At 44.0% G+C, this 14729-nt stretch overlaps 4 protein-coding genes across 5 annotated transcripts; all 4 read left to right on the plus strand.

Moving 5' to 3' along the window:
* The first annotated feature begins 1825 nt into the window (after window positions 1-1825).
* On the plus strand, window positions 1826-2973 carry LOC122780021 (olfactory receptor 146). Its single transcript, XM_044042778.1, has 2 exons — window positions 1826-1884; window positions 1982-2973. The coding sequence occupies exon 2, from the start codon at window positions 1986-1988 to the stop codon at window positions 2925-2927; it is 942 nt and encodes a 313-aa protein (XP_043898713.1). The 5' UTR covers window positions 1826-1884; window positions 1982-1985; the 3' UTR covers window positions 2928-2973.
* Window positions 2974-4121: 1148 nt separating this feature from the next.
* Window positions 4122-6555, plus strand: LOC122780020 (olfactory receptor 52N5-like). The gene is made up of 2 exons (XM_044042777.1): window positions 4122-4226; window positions 5351-6555. The coding sequence occupies exon 2, from the start codon at window positions 5362-5364 to the stop codon at window positions 6307-6309; it is 948 nt and encodes a 315-aa protein (XP_043898712.1). The 5' UTR covers window positions 4122-4226; window positions 5351-5361; the 3' UTR covers window positions 6310-6555.
* A 631-nt stretch (window positions 6556-7186) lies between these two features.
* Window positions 7187-10963, plus strand: LOC122780023 (putative gustatory receptor clone PTE03). 2 transcript variants are annotated; one of them, XM_044042780.1, is made up of 2 exons: window positions 7187-7632; window positions 9964-10963. In XM_044042780.1, exon 2 carries the CDS (start codon window positions 9989-9991, stop codon window positions 10922-10924), a length of 936 nt encoding a protein of 311 aa, XP_043898715.1. In that variant the 5' UTR covers window positions 7187-7632; window positions 9964-9988; the 3' UTR covers window positions 10925-10963. The 2 variants fall into 2 exon arrangements, with proteins under 2 accessions (XP_043898715.1, XP_043898716.1); XM_044042781.1 differs by lacking the exon at window positions 7187-7632 and adding an exon at window positions 7900-8097.
* A 975-nt stretch (window positions 10964-11938) lies between these two features.
* On the plus strand, window positions 11939-14674 carry LOC122780022 (olfactory receptor 52D1-like). The gene is made up of 2 exons (XM_044042779.1): window positions 11939-11970; window positions 13675-14674. Exon 2 carries the CDS (start codon window positions 13700-13702, stop codon window positions 14633-14635), a length of 936 nt encoding a protein of 311 aa, XP_043898714.1. The 5' UTR covers window positions 11939-11970; window positions 13675-13699; the 3' UTR covers window positions 14636-14674.
* The last annotated feature ends 55 nt before the right edge of the window (window positions 14675-14729 follow it).

Consider the following 14729-nt stretch of genomic DNA (forward strand, 5'->3'; position numbering starts at 1 on the left):
ATCAACTCCATATCTCTGGCTCCTTCCAAGGTAGCAAGAAACTTGGGTGTCATGATTGACGACCAGTTGACCTTTACAGATCACGTTGCTTCTGACGCCCACTCATGTCGCTTTGCCTTATTCAATATAAGAAAAATCAGAGCGTACCTAATTTGACAGGCTACCCAGCTTCTAGTACAAGCTCTGGTCGTCTCCCGCCTTGACTACTGCAACGGGCCTCCTGACCTGTGCTGTGAAACCACTACAAATGGTCCAGAACGCAGTGGCAGGCCTGGTGTTCAATCAGCCTAAAAGGGCACATGTCAGTCCTTTGTTCATTGAGCTCCACTAGCTACCCTTAGCTGCCCGCATCAAATTCAAATCACTGATGCTAGCCTACAAAGTGCATCATGGGTCTTTTCCCACCCACGTAAAACCTTCTGTTACCCCTCGACGACTCCGTACATTCAAGGATTGTCGTCTGGCGGTGCCAACACCTCGCACAAGACAATCCAGACTCTTCATGTGTCGTTCCACACTGGTGGAATGACCTACCGAGTGCTACCAGAACAGGGGGCGTCCCCAGAGCCGGATTAATGCAAAGGCAAACAAGGCCGATTGGCAGGGGGCCCAGACAGAGGGACAATGAAAACCTAAAAATGACTTGGTCCGCGTTTCAAGACGATTTACGCTCCTCGTCCGCTCCTCGCAGGGCCTTCTGAGGACAGTCTGCTCCGACGGACAGTCGTGCTGGGGGCAGGCGGGCGGGAGAAGCCGCAGCAAGGCAACGGGCAGTTCTCCAGCCCTCCTGATGCTGGGACATGAAATGCAGCTTCCCCTGGATCGCCTACATCCTCAGAGGGGTGACACTCCAGCAGCAGCGCCGTCTTAGACTGGTGAAACCACCGTCCACCTCTGACCAAGAAGCTGCGGCTGACCAATGGCACAGGGTACCGAGCTGGGACTTCCTGGGAGACCAACCTGAGGTCCCAGTTGGGCAACCGCCCAACCTCTGCAGCCCAATCTCGGCCCATTTCGAGTCCGCCAGAGGCCTATTTACCTCAGGGTCTATGATACTGCTTAAGAAAAAAAAAAAAAAAAAGCTAGTGCATTGCCTGTTAGGCGGCAGAATAATCCACAAGGCTTTGCGGTCCGGCAGTCTACCCGGGTTATCCAGTCAAGTTGGCCATGTTCAGGCCAATGTACGGTTCAGGTTGTTTTTGTATGTGTTCTTATGAAGGGGGGGGTAAATGTACCATATGGCTGTACACCATAGGATAGTCAAGTCGCATGAGTGTGACGTCATAATAGAGAGACGCCCCTGTTTGATGTTGAGTGCACGTTGTAAATAAAACACTGTGAGCACACAGTCGTGTCTATGAATTTGTGGACATAACACACATGTCCACGGCGAGGTCCGGGTGGGGGTTCACTGTAAACCACCTTCACCCCGAGCCCTTCCAAGCCGATCTAGAGTTGGTTTGGAGTGGATTAGGCTGCACGGTTGGTGTAGTGGTTAGCACTCTCGCCTTGCAGCGAGAAGACTGAACACAATCAAGTCTTTATCTCACTGTTACACAGACGTTTTCACAGGAAGGGAAACTGAAGTTTGTAAACCACTCACTCTCCTACACCAAAGTCCATAGAGAAAATCAGTGACTTTAGCTCGATCCACTGCTGCCTCCATCAGTGAGTTGTAATTTTGTGCTGATGGTGTTTACAGCCAACCAGTTAACTCTGTCTGTTAACGGTCTCTATGGTAAGCGCAAAGGCGACGCAGAGATGGCGTCACGTCCCCTGTTGATGAGAGTTCAATAAAAGCTGAGATCAGGTCGTGTCTTTTGGCAGAAGTTGTTTGAAAGCTCTGATCATTTGACAACTTCATGAACAGGAAGACGAACAAAAGTAAAAAAAACAACCATCTTTTAAATGTCAGTGTTTTCACTTGAGTTACTTTTGATGACATGCGCTGATCATGAAAACCTCTTCTGTTCTGTTCCAGGCTGATGGAAAACTACACATTCAACAGCCTCACCCTGCAGCTGGAGGGGTTGAAGGTCACAGAGGTCTCTGTGTACCCGGTCTTTTTCTTCTTCTTGCTCTCCTACCTGCTCATCATCCTCATGAACGTGGGCATCGTGGTCCTGGTCTTTATCGACGAGAACCTGCACCAGCCCATGTACCTGCTCTTCTGCAACCTGCCCGTCAACGACATCGTCGGGAACTCCATCATGCTGCCGCGGCTGCTGTCGGACATTTTGCGTCCGCCGTCCGAGCGCCTCATCAGCTACTACGAGTGCGTGCTCCAGGCGTTCACCACGCACATGTTCGGCACCACGTCCCACACGGTGCTCATGATCATGGCCTTCGACAGATACGTGGCCATCTGCAACCCCCTGCGCTACGCCGCCATCATGACCAACAAGACGGTGGTGAAGCTGACGGCATCCGCCTGGGGCGTGGCCTTTGTTTTGGTCGGGATTCTGCTCGGCCTGACCATCCGGCTGAACCGATGCAGGACTCTGGTCACGAACCCTTTCTGTGACAACGCCTCACTGTTCAAGCTCTCCTGCGAGAGCGTGTTCATCAACAACATCTACGGCCTCACGTTCACTGTGGTGCTGTTCTCGTCGTCCATCGGCAGCATCGTCCTCACATACACACAGATCAGCGTGGTCTGTCTGACCAGCAAGAACAAGTCTCTGAACAGCAAGGCCCTGAAGACCTGCAGCACTCACCTGGTGTTGTATCTCATCATGCTGATCAGCGGCTTCATCGTCATCATCCTGCACCGATTCCCCCAGTACTCAGACTACAGGAAGCTGTCGGCCATTTTGTTTCACCTGGTCCCTGGCAGCCTCAACCCACTCATTTACGGCGTTCAGTCAAAAGAGATCCGGAAATTTCTGTCGAAACAGTTTCAGCCTAAAAAAGCTGTACCTTTATGATCATTTTAAACACAGCAAATTATAAAAATGGAAGAGTAGAACATTTTAAAGTCAGAATTCTGATTTTAAATTTACTTTACTTTCTTTCAAAAAGTCTTTTTACCTGTGGCCTAATACTCCCGTCTGTAAATATGCCAAGATTGTGGCTTCTTTTTGCCTGAATCCTGTACAAAACTAGGAAAAACCAAAGACAATCACAATTATAGCGCTCACAATTATAGCGCTGGACTTTCAGTTTGCATTGTAAACTGCAATTAATTCACAGTTTGTCAATTATAACTTTCCTTCTCTTCAAGTTAAAGAATCAGGAGTTTTATTTCGTCCACATCACAAAATGATCTCTGGTGTTTCAGAAATTTTGACGTGAAAGAAAAACTGATTCTCCCACTTTATTTTTTATTCTAATTGCTCTTTTCTGAAGTTTAATTATAGTTATGGTATAGTAGATCTTTAAGTGTTCCACCCAAATTTTGACACAGTGTGATATATAAGGCATTAAAAGTGAGAATCGGTATATATACATATGTGTGTATAAATATATCAGACGTATTCCGTCTCAAACTGCTTGTGTCATGCACCAGAATGTCCAAAAAAGGCAATTCATTTTCTGATTATATCAAGAAACGCTCCGACGTTAATGCTGACCTGCATACATTTGCTCTTATATCTTCACCTCACCTGCTAATCTAATGTAACCCGAGTGCTGGGATTATCTGTCTGTTTGTACATATATTATATGTTGTTGTATGTCTGGCCAGCTGCTTTATCAACAAGTTTAAATCGCTTCCTCTGAGTCGCAGTGAAAATGTCGACTGTATATAAGCTGCATTTCACGTGGATGATGTGTGAATAAAACTGAGATTAAATCAAATAGACTGGTGCTGAATGTCGATGAAAGAAAGCTGCTGTGCTGTTTTTCAAAAACAACAAGAAAGTGCCGTCTTTTACGTCGAAACTAAAGCTTGGGTTCTTCTTCAGGAACAAACCATGTCTTAACGGGGTTTAACGGGGTGCAGTCCGACCACAAAACATTACCCCCTCTTTTTCATAATTTTCCTGACTTCATATTTCTTTGTTTTGTTTTTAAAACGAAAAACACTTATTTTATTAACTCTGTGTCAAACGCCACAGCCATGAAGCAGTGGTTGCCAGGCAACAGGTGACCTGTGACGCTGCTGCAGATAAAAATGTGCCGCGTCGCCTCAGGTGAGCGGGCAGGAGGACGGTGCGTGTGCTGTGTTCACTGACAGCTGACGATGAACCGAGCAGGGACGTGAACGGAGACAAGATCATCTCACCGTTAGTGAACAAGTTTACACTCTTTTAATCATCAGTTAAAATGAAGCTCTGTCTCTTTTGGTTTCTTTGCTTAGAGAGTGTTAAAAGTTGTCTAAAGTGACATAATGACATAAACTGAATATCTTTGACATTTCATTAACCAAACAGTTCTCATATCCAGGGTTTTTGCCTCAGTGAAAATCATTTTTGGGGGGAATTTTATCACATGTTTGATATAAATGATCTTCTCCTTCTTTAAGTCAGGCTTCACTGTTCATACACTTAAATATGTGTCTCTGTAAATGTGTGTGTGTTCCACATATTACGCATGTTGTGAGGACTGAAATCTCTTTACACACTTGTTTTCCTGATGGGGACAAAAACATCAGGTTTGCGTGAAGACATGTTAGCGTCAGTCTGCAGGACAGTGTCATGTCCTCTGAAGTCACAGAAACCAGAGTGTGAGGACATTTTTCTCAGGGTTAAGACCTGCATGATGTCAGTGATGTGTCCTCGCTATCATTTAAAAACAAGTGTGCATGTGTGTGTGTGTGTTTCAGGTAATAGTCATGTCCTAAATCACATGAGGACTTTTTTTCCTCATGGGGACAAAAAGACAAAAGTGTCAAAATGTCAATTTTTACATTTTAAGGTGAAGACATGTTGTATGAAGTGAAGACATTAAATGTCCTCACTTCATATGGTTTTTAAATTAAGTTTTTGGCCGGTCCTCACATTTTTAAAGGGCTTTTTGGGGGATTAAGACCTGGTTTTAGGGGTTAGGCATTTAGTTGCGCTGGTTATGGTTAGAGTGTCTTATGTTTGAGTGTCCTCAGTGAGACTGCTGCACGAGTTTGTATGTGTGTCTTTGTATGTGTCTCTTTGTGAGGACCAGAAAAATGTATAAACCATAGAGACATTAAGGGAAAGTGAGGACATTTTGTCTGGGTCCTCATAATGTAAAATTAGGATGAGGTTGAGGTTAAACTTAGAAACCATATGAAGTGAGGACATTAAGGGAAAGTGAGGACATAAACGGAAAGTTAGGTCCTTAAGGGAAAGTGAGGACATAAACGGAAAGTTAGGTCCTTAAGGGAAAGGGAGGACATTAAGGTGCAAGTGTGTTACTGCTGTCGTCTCCACAGATTCCAGAAACATGGAAAACCAGAGTTTACATTCAGGCATCCTGCTCCTGGAGGGGTTAAAGGTCACGCCCCAGTCGGCCGTCCCCGCCTTCGTCCTCCTCCTCCTCATCTACGTCTTCATCATGGTGTCAAACCTCGGTCTGATGCTGCTGATCCTGCGGAGCCGGCGCCTGCAGCAGCCCATGTACCTGCTCTTCTGCAACATGAGCGTGAACGACGTGTTCGGTGCGACCATCATCATCCCGCACGTCCTCAGGGACATGTTCGTCTCCACGTCGGAGCGCTACATCCGCTACGTGGACTGTGTGGTGCAGGCCTTCTGCGTTCACCTGTACGGGAGCACGTCGCACACCGTGCTCATGATCATGGCGTTCGACCGCTACGTGGCCATCTGCGACCCGCTGCGTTACGCTGCCATCATGACCAACAGGGCGGTGGCGACGCTGTCGGCCGCTGCCTGGATGTCGGCATTGGTGCCGGTGGCGGTTCTCCTCGGCCTCACCATCCGCCTGAGGCGCTGCCGCCACGTCATCGCCAACCTGTTCTGCGACAACGCCTCGCTCTTCACACTCTCGTGCGAGAGCGTCGTGGTCAACCAGGTGTACGGTCTGGGCTACACCGTGCTGCTGCTGGGCTCCTCCATCTGCAGCGTCACGCTCACGTACCTGAGGATCGCCGCCGTCTGCGCACGCAGCAGGAGCAAGGCACTCAACAGCAAAGCACTGCAGACGTGCGCCAGCCACCTCACCGTCTATGTGCTGCTCCTAGTGTCGGCGTTCGTCATCGTCATCCTGCACCGCTTCCCTCAGCTCTCTGACCACAGGAAGGTGGTGGCCATCCTGGGCGAGGTGGCGCTGCCTGCTCTGAATGCCGTGATCTACGGGCTGCAGATGAAGGAGGTCAAACAGACACTGGCAGTGCTGTTTCACGGCAAAAAGGCAGCAGTAATGGTCAAATGAAGCAGGAGGTTTCTGGAGGGTCCTCTCACCACTGCTGTTTATGTGATATTCCAATATTGGCGTTTTTCCACGACATAGGTCCGGCACGGTACGACACAGCTCGACTCCAAGCGGCTTGGTTTCGGTTTCCATGACTTCATAGCTCCTCCTTAATATGGGCGGAGTCACCACAACACGGCTGCAAGAAAGGTGGTTTTATATGTGACACAAACACACAAATGAGTTGTTTTGGGTGTAACTGAATCATTAGAATCAGTCAATTAAAAAGATTAATTCAGTACTTCCTGCATGAGTGGAGCACTGAACTGAAATACCACTGAACGTCATTGTGATTCGGCTCACGATCGCTGTAAAATATTGAGATTTTTTAATTTTGGAGATTAACGATAATGTTTTAAGGGATTTTTAAGTCTTTTTAACATAATAGCTTAGATTTTTGTGTCGGACGCCGCGCTCATGGCCGGCAGTCTGTCGACGGCACATTTTAGTATCGGGTCAGCTGAACCTCGTCAGAGCAGGAACGAACAAAAACACCAGGTTCTGTCACTGATGGAAAAGCACAAAAAACGAGCCGAATCAAGCTGGAACTGAGTCATGGAAAAGCGTCAGAGCACTTTGGAAACATAAACAATCTTTTTCACTCATGTTTTATGGCTTTTTACGTGACTTTTATTTGTATTTTATGCCCCGTGTGAGCTGTTTAATGATCCTTGTGAAAAATGCTTTCAAAATAAAGTGGGATCTTTGAAGCTGTGAAAGAAATTCTTGAGTCATCAGTGTTGAGTAAATCATATCTTTACTGCATGCATGGATTTTTGCATGGAGGAGAGACACTGTCACCAAGGACGGTCTAAAATGGTCTCTCCCTTTCCTCCAAAAAGCTTCAACACTTATACAGAAACATCAAAGTAAAACAAGAACAGACACCATACCTAATGTTTATGACCGTAGTAGATGTTATCTAATATTTACCCTAACAAATGCCATTATGTGCAACCCTTACGTTGACCTTTCCTGGTGACCTTTCCCTATCATATAATCACCCCAGCATTCATTCACAGCTTGACTGTTAGTTCTTGTCTTAGAACATTACAGGAAACAAGAAGAAAACCAATTATTTCCCACAAAGCTCGACTCTTCTTCTTCTTCTTCTTCCTCTTCACTGTACACACGTCTAAATGATTGACATATGGGAATCATCGTGGCTGGGACGTCATTGAAGACGTCATTAACAAACGGCCTGGGAAAGCTTTGTGAAGTCGCTGGGCATATAAAGTCTTGACTCCCTTCAGGTGAACGTGGAGGACGTTCATGTCAGCAGAGGTGAGTGTGTGACACACACACACACGCACCCTTTTAACAAAATTAGCCACAAAAATATTTTTAGAATAGTAGAATTTGAATAAATTGCATTAATTAAAATAAAACAAGTGATAGTTTTCACTCAAGTCTATTTTGCATAATTTACTTAAATAGAAAAAAACAAATCAAATATTCTTTATTTTTAGTTTTTTGCCCAAAATGTTAAAATGTGAAGTCAAATTTTTAATAATTTATATGAATAAAAACACAAGTGACTACAAAGAAAAAATTATGTTTTCATTCAAAATAATAATTTATGAATGAATGAAGATGAAGTTGTTGCTTTGTGTGAAGTTTAGATTAAGAAAATTGTAGAAACGATCTTTAGTTTGAACGTCAACATGTGAGCAGGTGAAGTGGAGAAGCCACAGCTGTGTGAGGTGTTCAAGGTCACGTCTGAGGAAGAATTTTCCTGAAGGTGATGTGGTGAGTTCAGGTGAAATGTGACAGGTTTACGAGGTGAAACTAAACGTCTCATGAAGCCAGTTTCTGATTTATTACTACGTTTGTGGACTTGTATTTAAGCTATATTAATATTTTTTATAGGGTTAAGACCTGGTTTTAGGTTTAAGGTAAGGGGTTATGTCTCTGATGTGTCCTCACTAAGACAAAAAAACATGTTTGTGGTGTGTGTGTGTTACAAGACAAAGTTCCTTCATGACAATAAAGTCTTACCTTACCTTATCTTATCTTCAGTGAAAACATCACTGTCTCTGTTTTTGAATTCTGAACTTGTTTTTTGTCACTCTTATGTTCTGGAAGTATTTAATATAAATATATATATATATATATATATATATATATATACTGAGCAAACTTTATTTTCCAGAAGTCAGTTTTCCTGTGCAGTCAGTGGTGATGATGTGAGTACCTCATACAACCAGGGTTAGGGTTAGGGTTTCATGTATATATGTATATATATATATATATATATATATATACATACATACCTATTACCATGGTTCTCAAACTGCAGTGACTGTGGGCGCCCTCTGGTACTTGGAGGAAAATAATAGAAATACTGTTATACTGTAAATGCCAGGGTAGAAAATGAAACAAATAACAAAAGGAGTCATAATAATTAGAGTCACCTCGTCTGTCGCTCTGTCTTAATGTGCTGGTGCTGGAGTTTTGAGTTTCAATCGCAAAAGTCAAAAGTGTTCACTTGCATTTATACCTGTATACCTTTGTAAATATACATTATATATATAAATGTGAGCAGCCGGCAGATACGCCTGAGGTTCAAATACTGCCGTTTGTCAACAGACTGACGGACACTGATCAGAGGTCAGAGAGTGTCGTCACTGAAGAGTCATGAGCACGATGTCCGACACAAGAATCAAAGCCAACAATGTCCAACTGTAGATCAGTGAAAAAGACTTAAAAATCTTACTTATAGCTCCAAATTCTACTTTAAGTTCCAAAATCTACTTAGAATTCCAATTATGATTCTAAAATCTACTTATAATTCTAAAATCTACTTAAAGTTCCAAAATCTAATGATAATTCCAAAATCTACTTAGAATTCTAAAATCTACCTAAAGTTCCAAAATCTACTTAGAATTCCAAAATCTACTTATAATTCTAAAATCTACCTTAAATTCCAAAATCTACTTATAATTCTAAAATCTACCTTAAATTCCAAAATCTACTTATATTTTCAAATTCTACTTAAGTTCCAAAGAGTCATGAGTGCGACGCCCAACACAAGAATCAAAGCCAACAATGTCAAATTGTAGATCAAAGCAAATGTCTAAAATGTCAACATTAACATAAGGAGTCTGGTGCATTTAGAGACAGCCTGATGAGCCTGATCACGACCACGTTCAGTGGTATTTCAGTTCAGTGACTGTGTCAGGCGGAGTCTGAAGGACTGAACGAGTTTGGGTCGCCCACGTTGAGGGGGAGCTATGAAGTAATTGAAAACAACATGATTGATGCCGTGTTCACACCGAACACGATTTGTCGCATCACCCTGTGTCTACCGCGCCACGGGATCATTTTGTATATTTTGTGACACAGTGATGGGAGTGCTGGCCGCGAGTCGCCGTGTTTTAAACAGAAGTAATGTAGCATTTCTTTTCACCATCAGCCAAAGCATTGTTACTCTCTCTGTTGTAGAAACATGTGCAGAGAAGGAACCGTCGTCTGGACAAAGTCTTGTTTAAGATTTCCCATGTCGCGACAGATTTAGCGAGATTCAGTTAGTGAAACTAGCAGTGAAAGCTAATGGGGCTCGTCTGAAATGTTAGCTTTCATATTCCCACATTCACGCTCTCTTGTGTTTATCAGGTGAACTCACCTCAGCCTCTGAGCGATGGAGAACCAGACGGACATCCTGCTCCTGGAGGGGTTAAAGGTCACGCACCAGTCCACCGTCCCCGCCTTTATCCTCCTCCTCCTCATCTACGTCTTCATCATGGTGTCGAACCTCGGCCTGGTGCTGCTGATCGCCACCGAGCGCAGTCTCCATCAGCCCATGTACCTGCTCTTCTGCAACATGAGTGTGAACGACGCGTTTGGGGCGTCAACCATCATCCCTCGCCTGCTGAGCGACGCCCTCCTCCCGAGTACAGAGCGGTTCATCCCCTACATTGACTGCGCCGCTCAGGCGTTCTGCGCCCACTTGCACGCGAGCATGTGTCACACCGTGCTCATGATCATGGCGTTCGACCGCTACGTGGCCATCTGCAACCCGCTGCGTTACGCTGCTATCATGACCAATAGGATGGTGGCGGTGCTGTCGGCGTGGGCGTGGACTGTGTCTTTGCTGCTGGTGTCCATCCTAGTGGGCCTCAGCGTCCGCCTGACGCGCTGCAGGTGGGTTATCTTCAACCCGTTCTGCGACAATGCCTCGCTCTTCAAACTCTCCTGCGAAAGCGTCCTGATCAACAACATCTACGGCCTCGGCTACACCATCGTCCTGCTCGGCTCCTCCCTCGGCAGCATTGCACTCACGTACCTGCGGATCGCTGCGGTCTGTCTGAGCGGCAGGAACGCGACCCTGAATGGCCGCGCGCTGCAGACCTGCGCCACTCACCTCGCCGTCTACGTCATCATGCTCGTGTCGGGCTCCGTCGTCATCATCCTCCATCGCTTCCCACTCCTGTCAGACCAACGCAAACTGGCCTCCATCATGTTCCACGTGGTTCCACCGGCCCTGAATGCCATCATCTACGGACTGCAGATCAAAGTGGTGCGACAGAAAATCTTCATCATGTTCAGCAGCAAAACCATGACGGTGAAATGTTAATATTTTTAATTTTTATTAAAGTGCCTGTTAAACAGTAAACAACTGTTCTGGGTTTATTTCACCTTAAAAATGTATTGATTTTATGACAACAACAGCTTAAAATTTATGATAAAACTCTTGAGCTACATGCTTACAACACAAGCTAACAACACTTAAGCTTCATGCTAACAACACAAGCTACACAATCTTAAAATGTACGATATTAGGTTAAAGATCATTGGGATAAAGTCAGCTGAGACCTTTGAAAAGCTTCAGTCATGTGACCTTTCTGTGGTTTGATGGGTAGCTATGTGAGCTCAGTAGATACGTTAGCTCGGCAGCTATGTTAGCTTATCTTGTAAATATTTTAACCTCCTTTTAAAGGGATGCTCAGATGAATCAAAAACCTACATCTGGTTTAAATAACATGAACAAGCTAAACCTCGTTAGCATCTCCAGCTCAACACTGTGTTAGCTTCATGCTAACAACACTTGATCTTCATGCTAACAATCCAAGTGTACAAGCTAACAAAACTTTAGATAAATGCTAACAACACGAGAGCTCCATCTGACTGAAACACGCTGCTGTACATATGCCAGGCCTGTATGTGGTGCTGTAATGTTACACCAAAGACAGAGATGCAGACATTGTACACATTCCAGATTATAAGAACAGAAACAGAGACAGAATGAACCGCGTCAAGGGAAATTAAAGAAAGACGCGGACTTTGCTGTTATATTTAGCGAGTTAACCAATGACCCAAAAAAGACATTGACATTATTTTCTTATTTGTTTTGTTTTAAAAAATGCTTTAAAAATAAAGTTGGTTGGATCTTTGAAGCTCGACTCTTCTTCTTCGCTGTTTACACGTCTAAATGATTGAAATATGGGAAACACAGTGACTTCTCGTAATAAACAATGGAAACGCAACGTGGATGATGTTATTGATGACGTCGTTGGTGGTCGCCAGGCGACAAGTGGCCTGGGGAGGTGTTGTAAAAGTTGCTGGGTGTATAAAGTCCCCAACTCCTACAGGTGAGCGTGGAGGACGTTCATGTGACCAGAGGTGAGCTTGTGACACACACACACACACAAAGTGCATCATTTTAACAAAATTAGCCACAAAACATTTTTAAAACGGTAACATTTTAGGTAGAATTTGAATAAATTACATTTATTGAAATAAAACAAGTCATATTTTTACCCTAGTCAATTTTGAATAAGTTACCTAAACAACTAAAGATATTCTTTCTATGTTTTCAGCCACTAAATATTTTTTGAAAGGCAATTTATTTTAAGTACAATTTAAATGATTTACATTGAATAAAATAAAACAACTGAATATATTATTATTTATTTTTAGCCACAGTATTTCTTTATAACTGTAAATTATGAATAGTTATACGTAATAATTATCAATGGAAGTAGAATTTGAATAATATTGTTTGTTTTCAGCCAAATGATATTTTATAACGGTAAAATATGGTCGAAAAAAGGGAATATTTTAAATCATTATAAATAAAATAAATAAATATGTAATTTAAATACATAAACAACTTAAAAAGAACTGTAATATTAGTTATTTATTTTATAATGGAAACATTTTAAAAACATGAGTAATAATAAAATCATCAGACACATTCAAATTGAAACACTACAAAGAAAAAATTATGCTTTCATTCAAAAAAAATAAATGATGAATGAATGAAGATGAAGTTGTTGATTTGTGTGAAGTTTAGATTGAGAAAATCGTAAGAAACGATCTTTAGTTTGAACGTCAACACGTGAGCAGGTGAAGTGGTGAAGCCGCAGGTGAAGTGGTAAAGCCGCAGCTGTGTGAGGCGTTCAAGGTCACGTCCGAGGATGAATTTTCCTGAAGGTGAAGTGGTGAGTTCAGGTGAAATGTGACAGGTTTTCGAGGTGACACTGAACGTCTCACGAATGTGGTGTGTGTGTGTGACAAGACAAAGTTCCTTCATGACAATAAAGTCTTATCTTATCTGATCTTAAGTGAATACTTCACTGTCTCTGTTTGTGTGTGTAAACTTCAGTTTCACCGTCGTTCATGACACGTTCAAATTCACTGTGTAACTATGGGATATTTCAATTAAAGTGGATGATATTCTATTAATAGAAATGATAATAACAGTAAGAATCCTGTTTACATGGTACTAACAGTCAAAAAGAACAAGCTTATTTTTTCACGCCATTGAATTCTGAACTTGTTTTTTTTTTTATCTATAACCATACTAACCATACGTTCTCAAACTGGGGTTCGTGTACAACCAGTGGTATGTGGGCTCCCTCTTGGAGGAAAATACTTGGAGCAAAATAATAAGTAATGTTCTAATGTATATGCCAGGGTAGAAAATAAAACAAAGAAAAAAAAATATATAATAAATGAAAACATTATAACTGGAGTCTCTCGCTCCGTTTCAATCTAACGTCACTATACCAATGTGTGAAGTATATAGTGTTGCTACTTGAGTAAAACACGATAAAATTCTGTTAAACACCATCAACCAAAGCATTGTTGCACCGTCGTCTTGTGTTGTTTCACGACAACCATACGCACAAAGTGTCCACACACAAAAATGATTGAAAACTCGAGCTTCAAATTTGGTTTGTGTGACAGATGCAATGGGCACGATTTTGACGTGTCAATGCGCACCAATCGCGCCTAATCTGTGCATTGACTTTGTGTGTAAAGGGGCTCATTTGAAATGTTAGCTTTCATATTCCCACATTCACGCTCTCTTGTGTTTATCAGGTGAACTCACCTCAGCCTCTGAGCGATGGAGAACCAGACGGACATCCTGCTTCTGGAGGGGTTAAAGGTCCCGCACCAGTCCACCGTCCCCGCCTTTATCCTCCTCCTCCTCATCTACGTCTTCATCATGGTGTCAAACCTCGGCCTGGTGCTGCTGATCGCCACCGAGCGCAGCCTCCATCAGCCCATGTACCTGCTCTTCTGCAACATGAGCGTGAACGATGCGTTTGGGGCGTCGACTCTCATACCTCGCCTGCTGAGCGACGCCCTCCTCCCGAGTACAGAACGGTTCATCCCCTACATTGACTGCGCCGCTCAGGCGTTCTGTGGCCACTTGCACGCGAGCATGTGTCACACCGTGCTCATGATCATGGCGTTTGACCGCTACGTGGCCATCTGCAACCCACTGCGTTACGCTGCCATCATGACCAACAGGATGGTGGCGGTGCTGTCGGCGTGGGCGTGGACTGTGTCTTTGCTGCTGGTGTCCATCCTAGTGGGCCTCAGCGTCCGCCTGACGCGCTGCAGGTGGGTTATCTTCAACCCGTTCTGCGACAATGCCTCGCTCTTCAAACTCTCCTGCGAAAGCGTCCTGATCAACAACATCTACGGCCTCGGCTACACCATCGTCCTGCTTGGCTCCTCCCTCGGCAGCATCGCGCTCACGTACCTGCGGATCGCTGTGGTCTGTCTGAGCGGCAGGAACGCGACCCTGAACGGCCGCGCGCTGCAGACCTGCGCCACTCACCTCGCCGTCTACGTCATCATGCTCGTGTCGGGCTCCGTCGTCATCATCCTCCATCGCTTCCCGCTCCTGTCGGACCAACGCAAACTGGCTTCCATCATGTTCCACGTGGTTCCGCCCGCCCTGAACGCCATCATCTACGGACTGCAGATCAAAGTGGTGCGACAGAAAATCTTCATCATGTTCAGCAGCAAAACCACGACAGTGAAATGTTAACATATTTCATTTTTATTAAAGTGCCTGTTAAACAGTAAACAAATGTTCTGGGTTTATTTCACCTTAAAAATGTTGCCAAATTAAATGACAACAA

Source organism: Solea senegalensis, linkage group LG13 (genome assembly GCF_019176455.1).
Source record: "Solea senegalensis isolate Sse05_10M linkage group LG13, IFAPA_SoseM_1, whole genome shotgun sequence".
Lineage (NCBI taxonomy): Eukaryota > Metazoa > Chordata > Actinopteri > Pleuronectiformes > Soleidae > Solea > Solea senegalensis.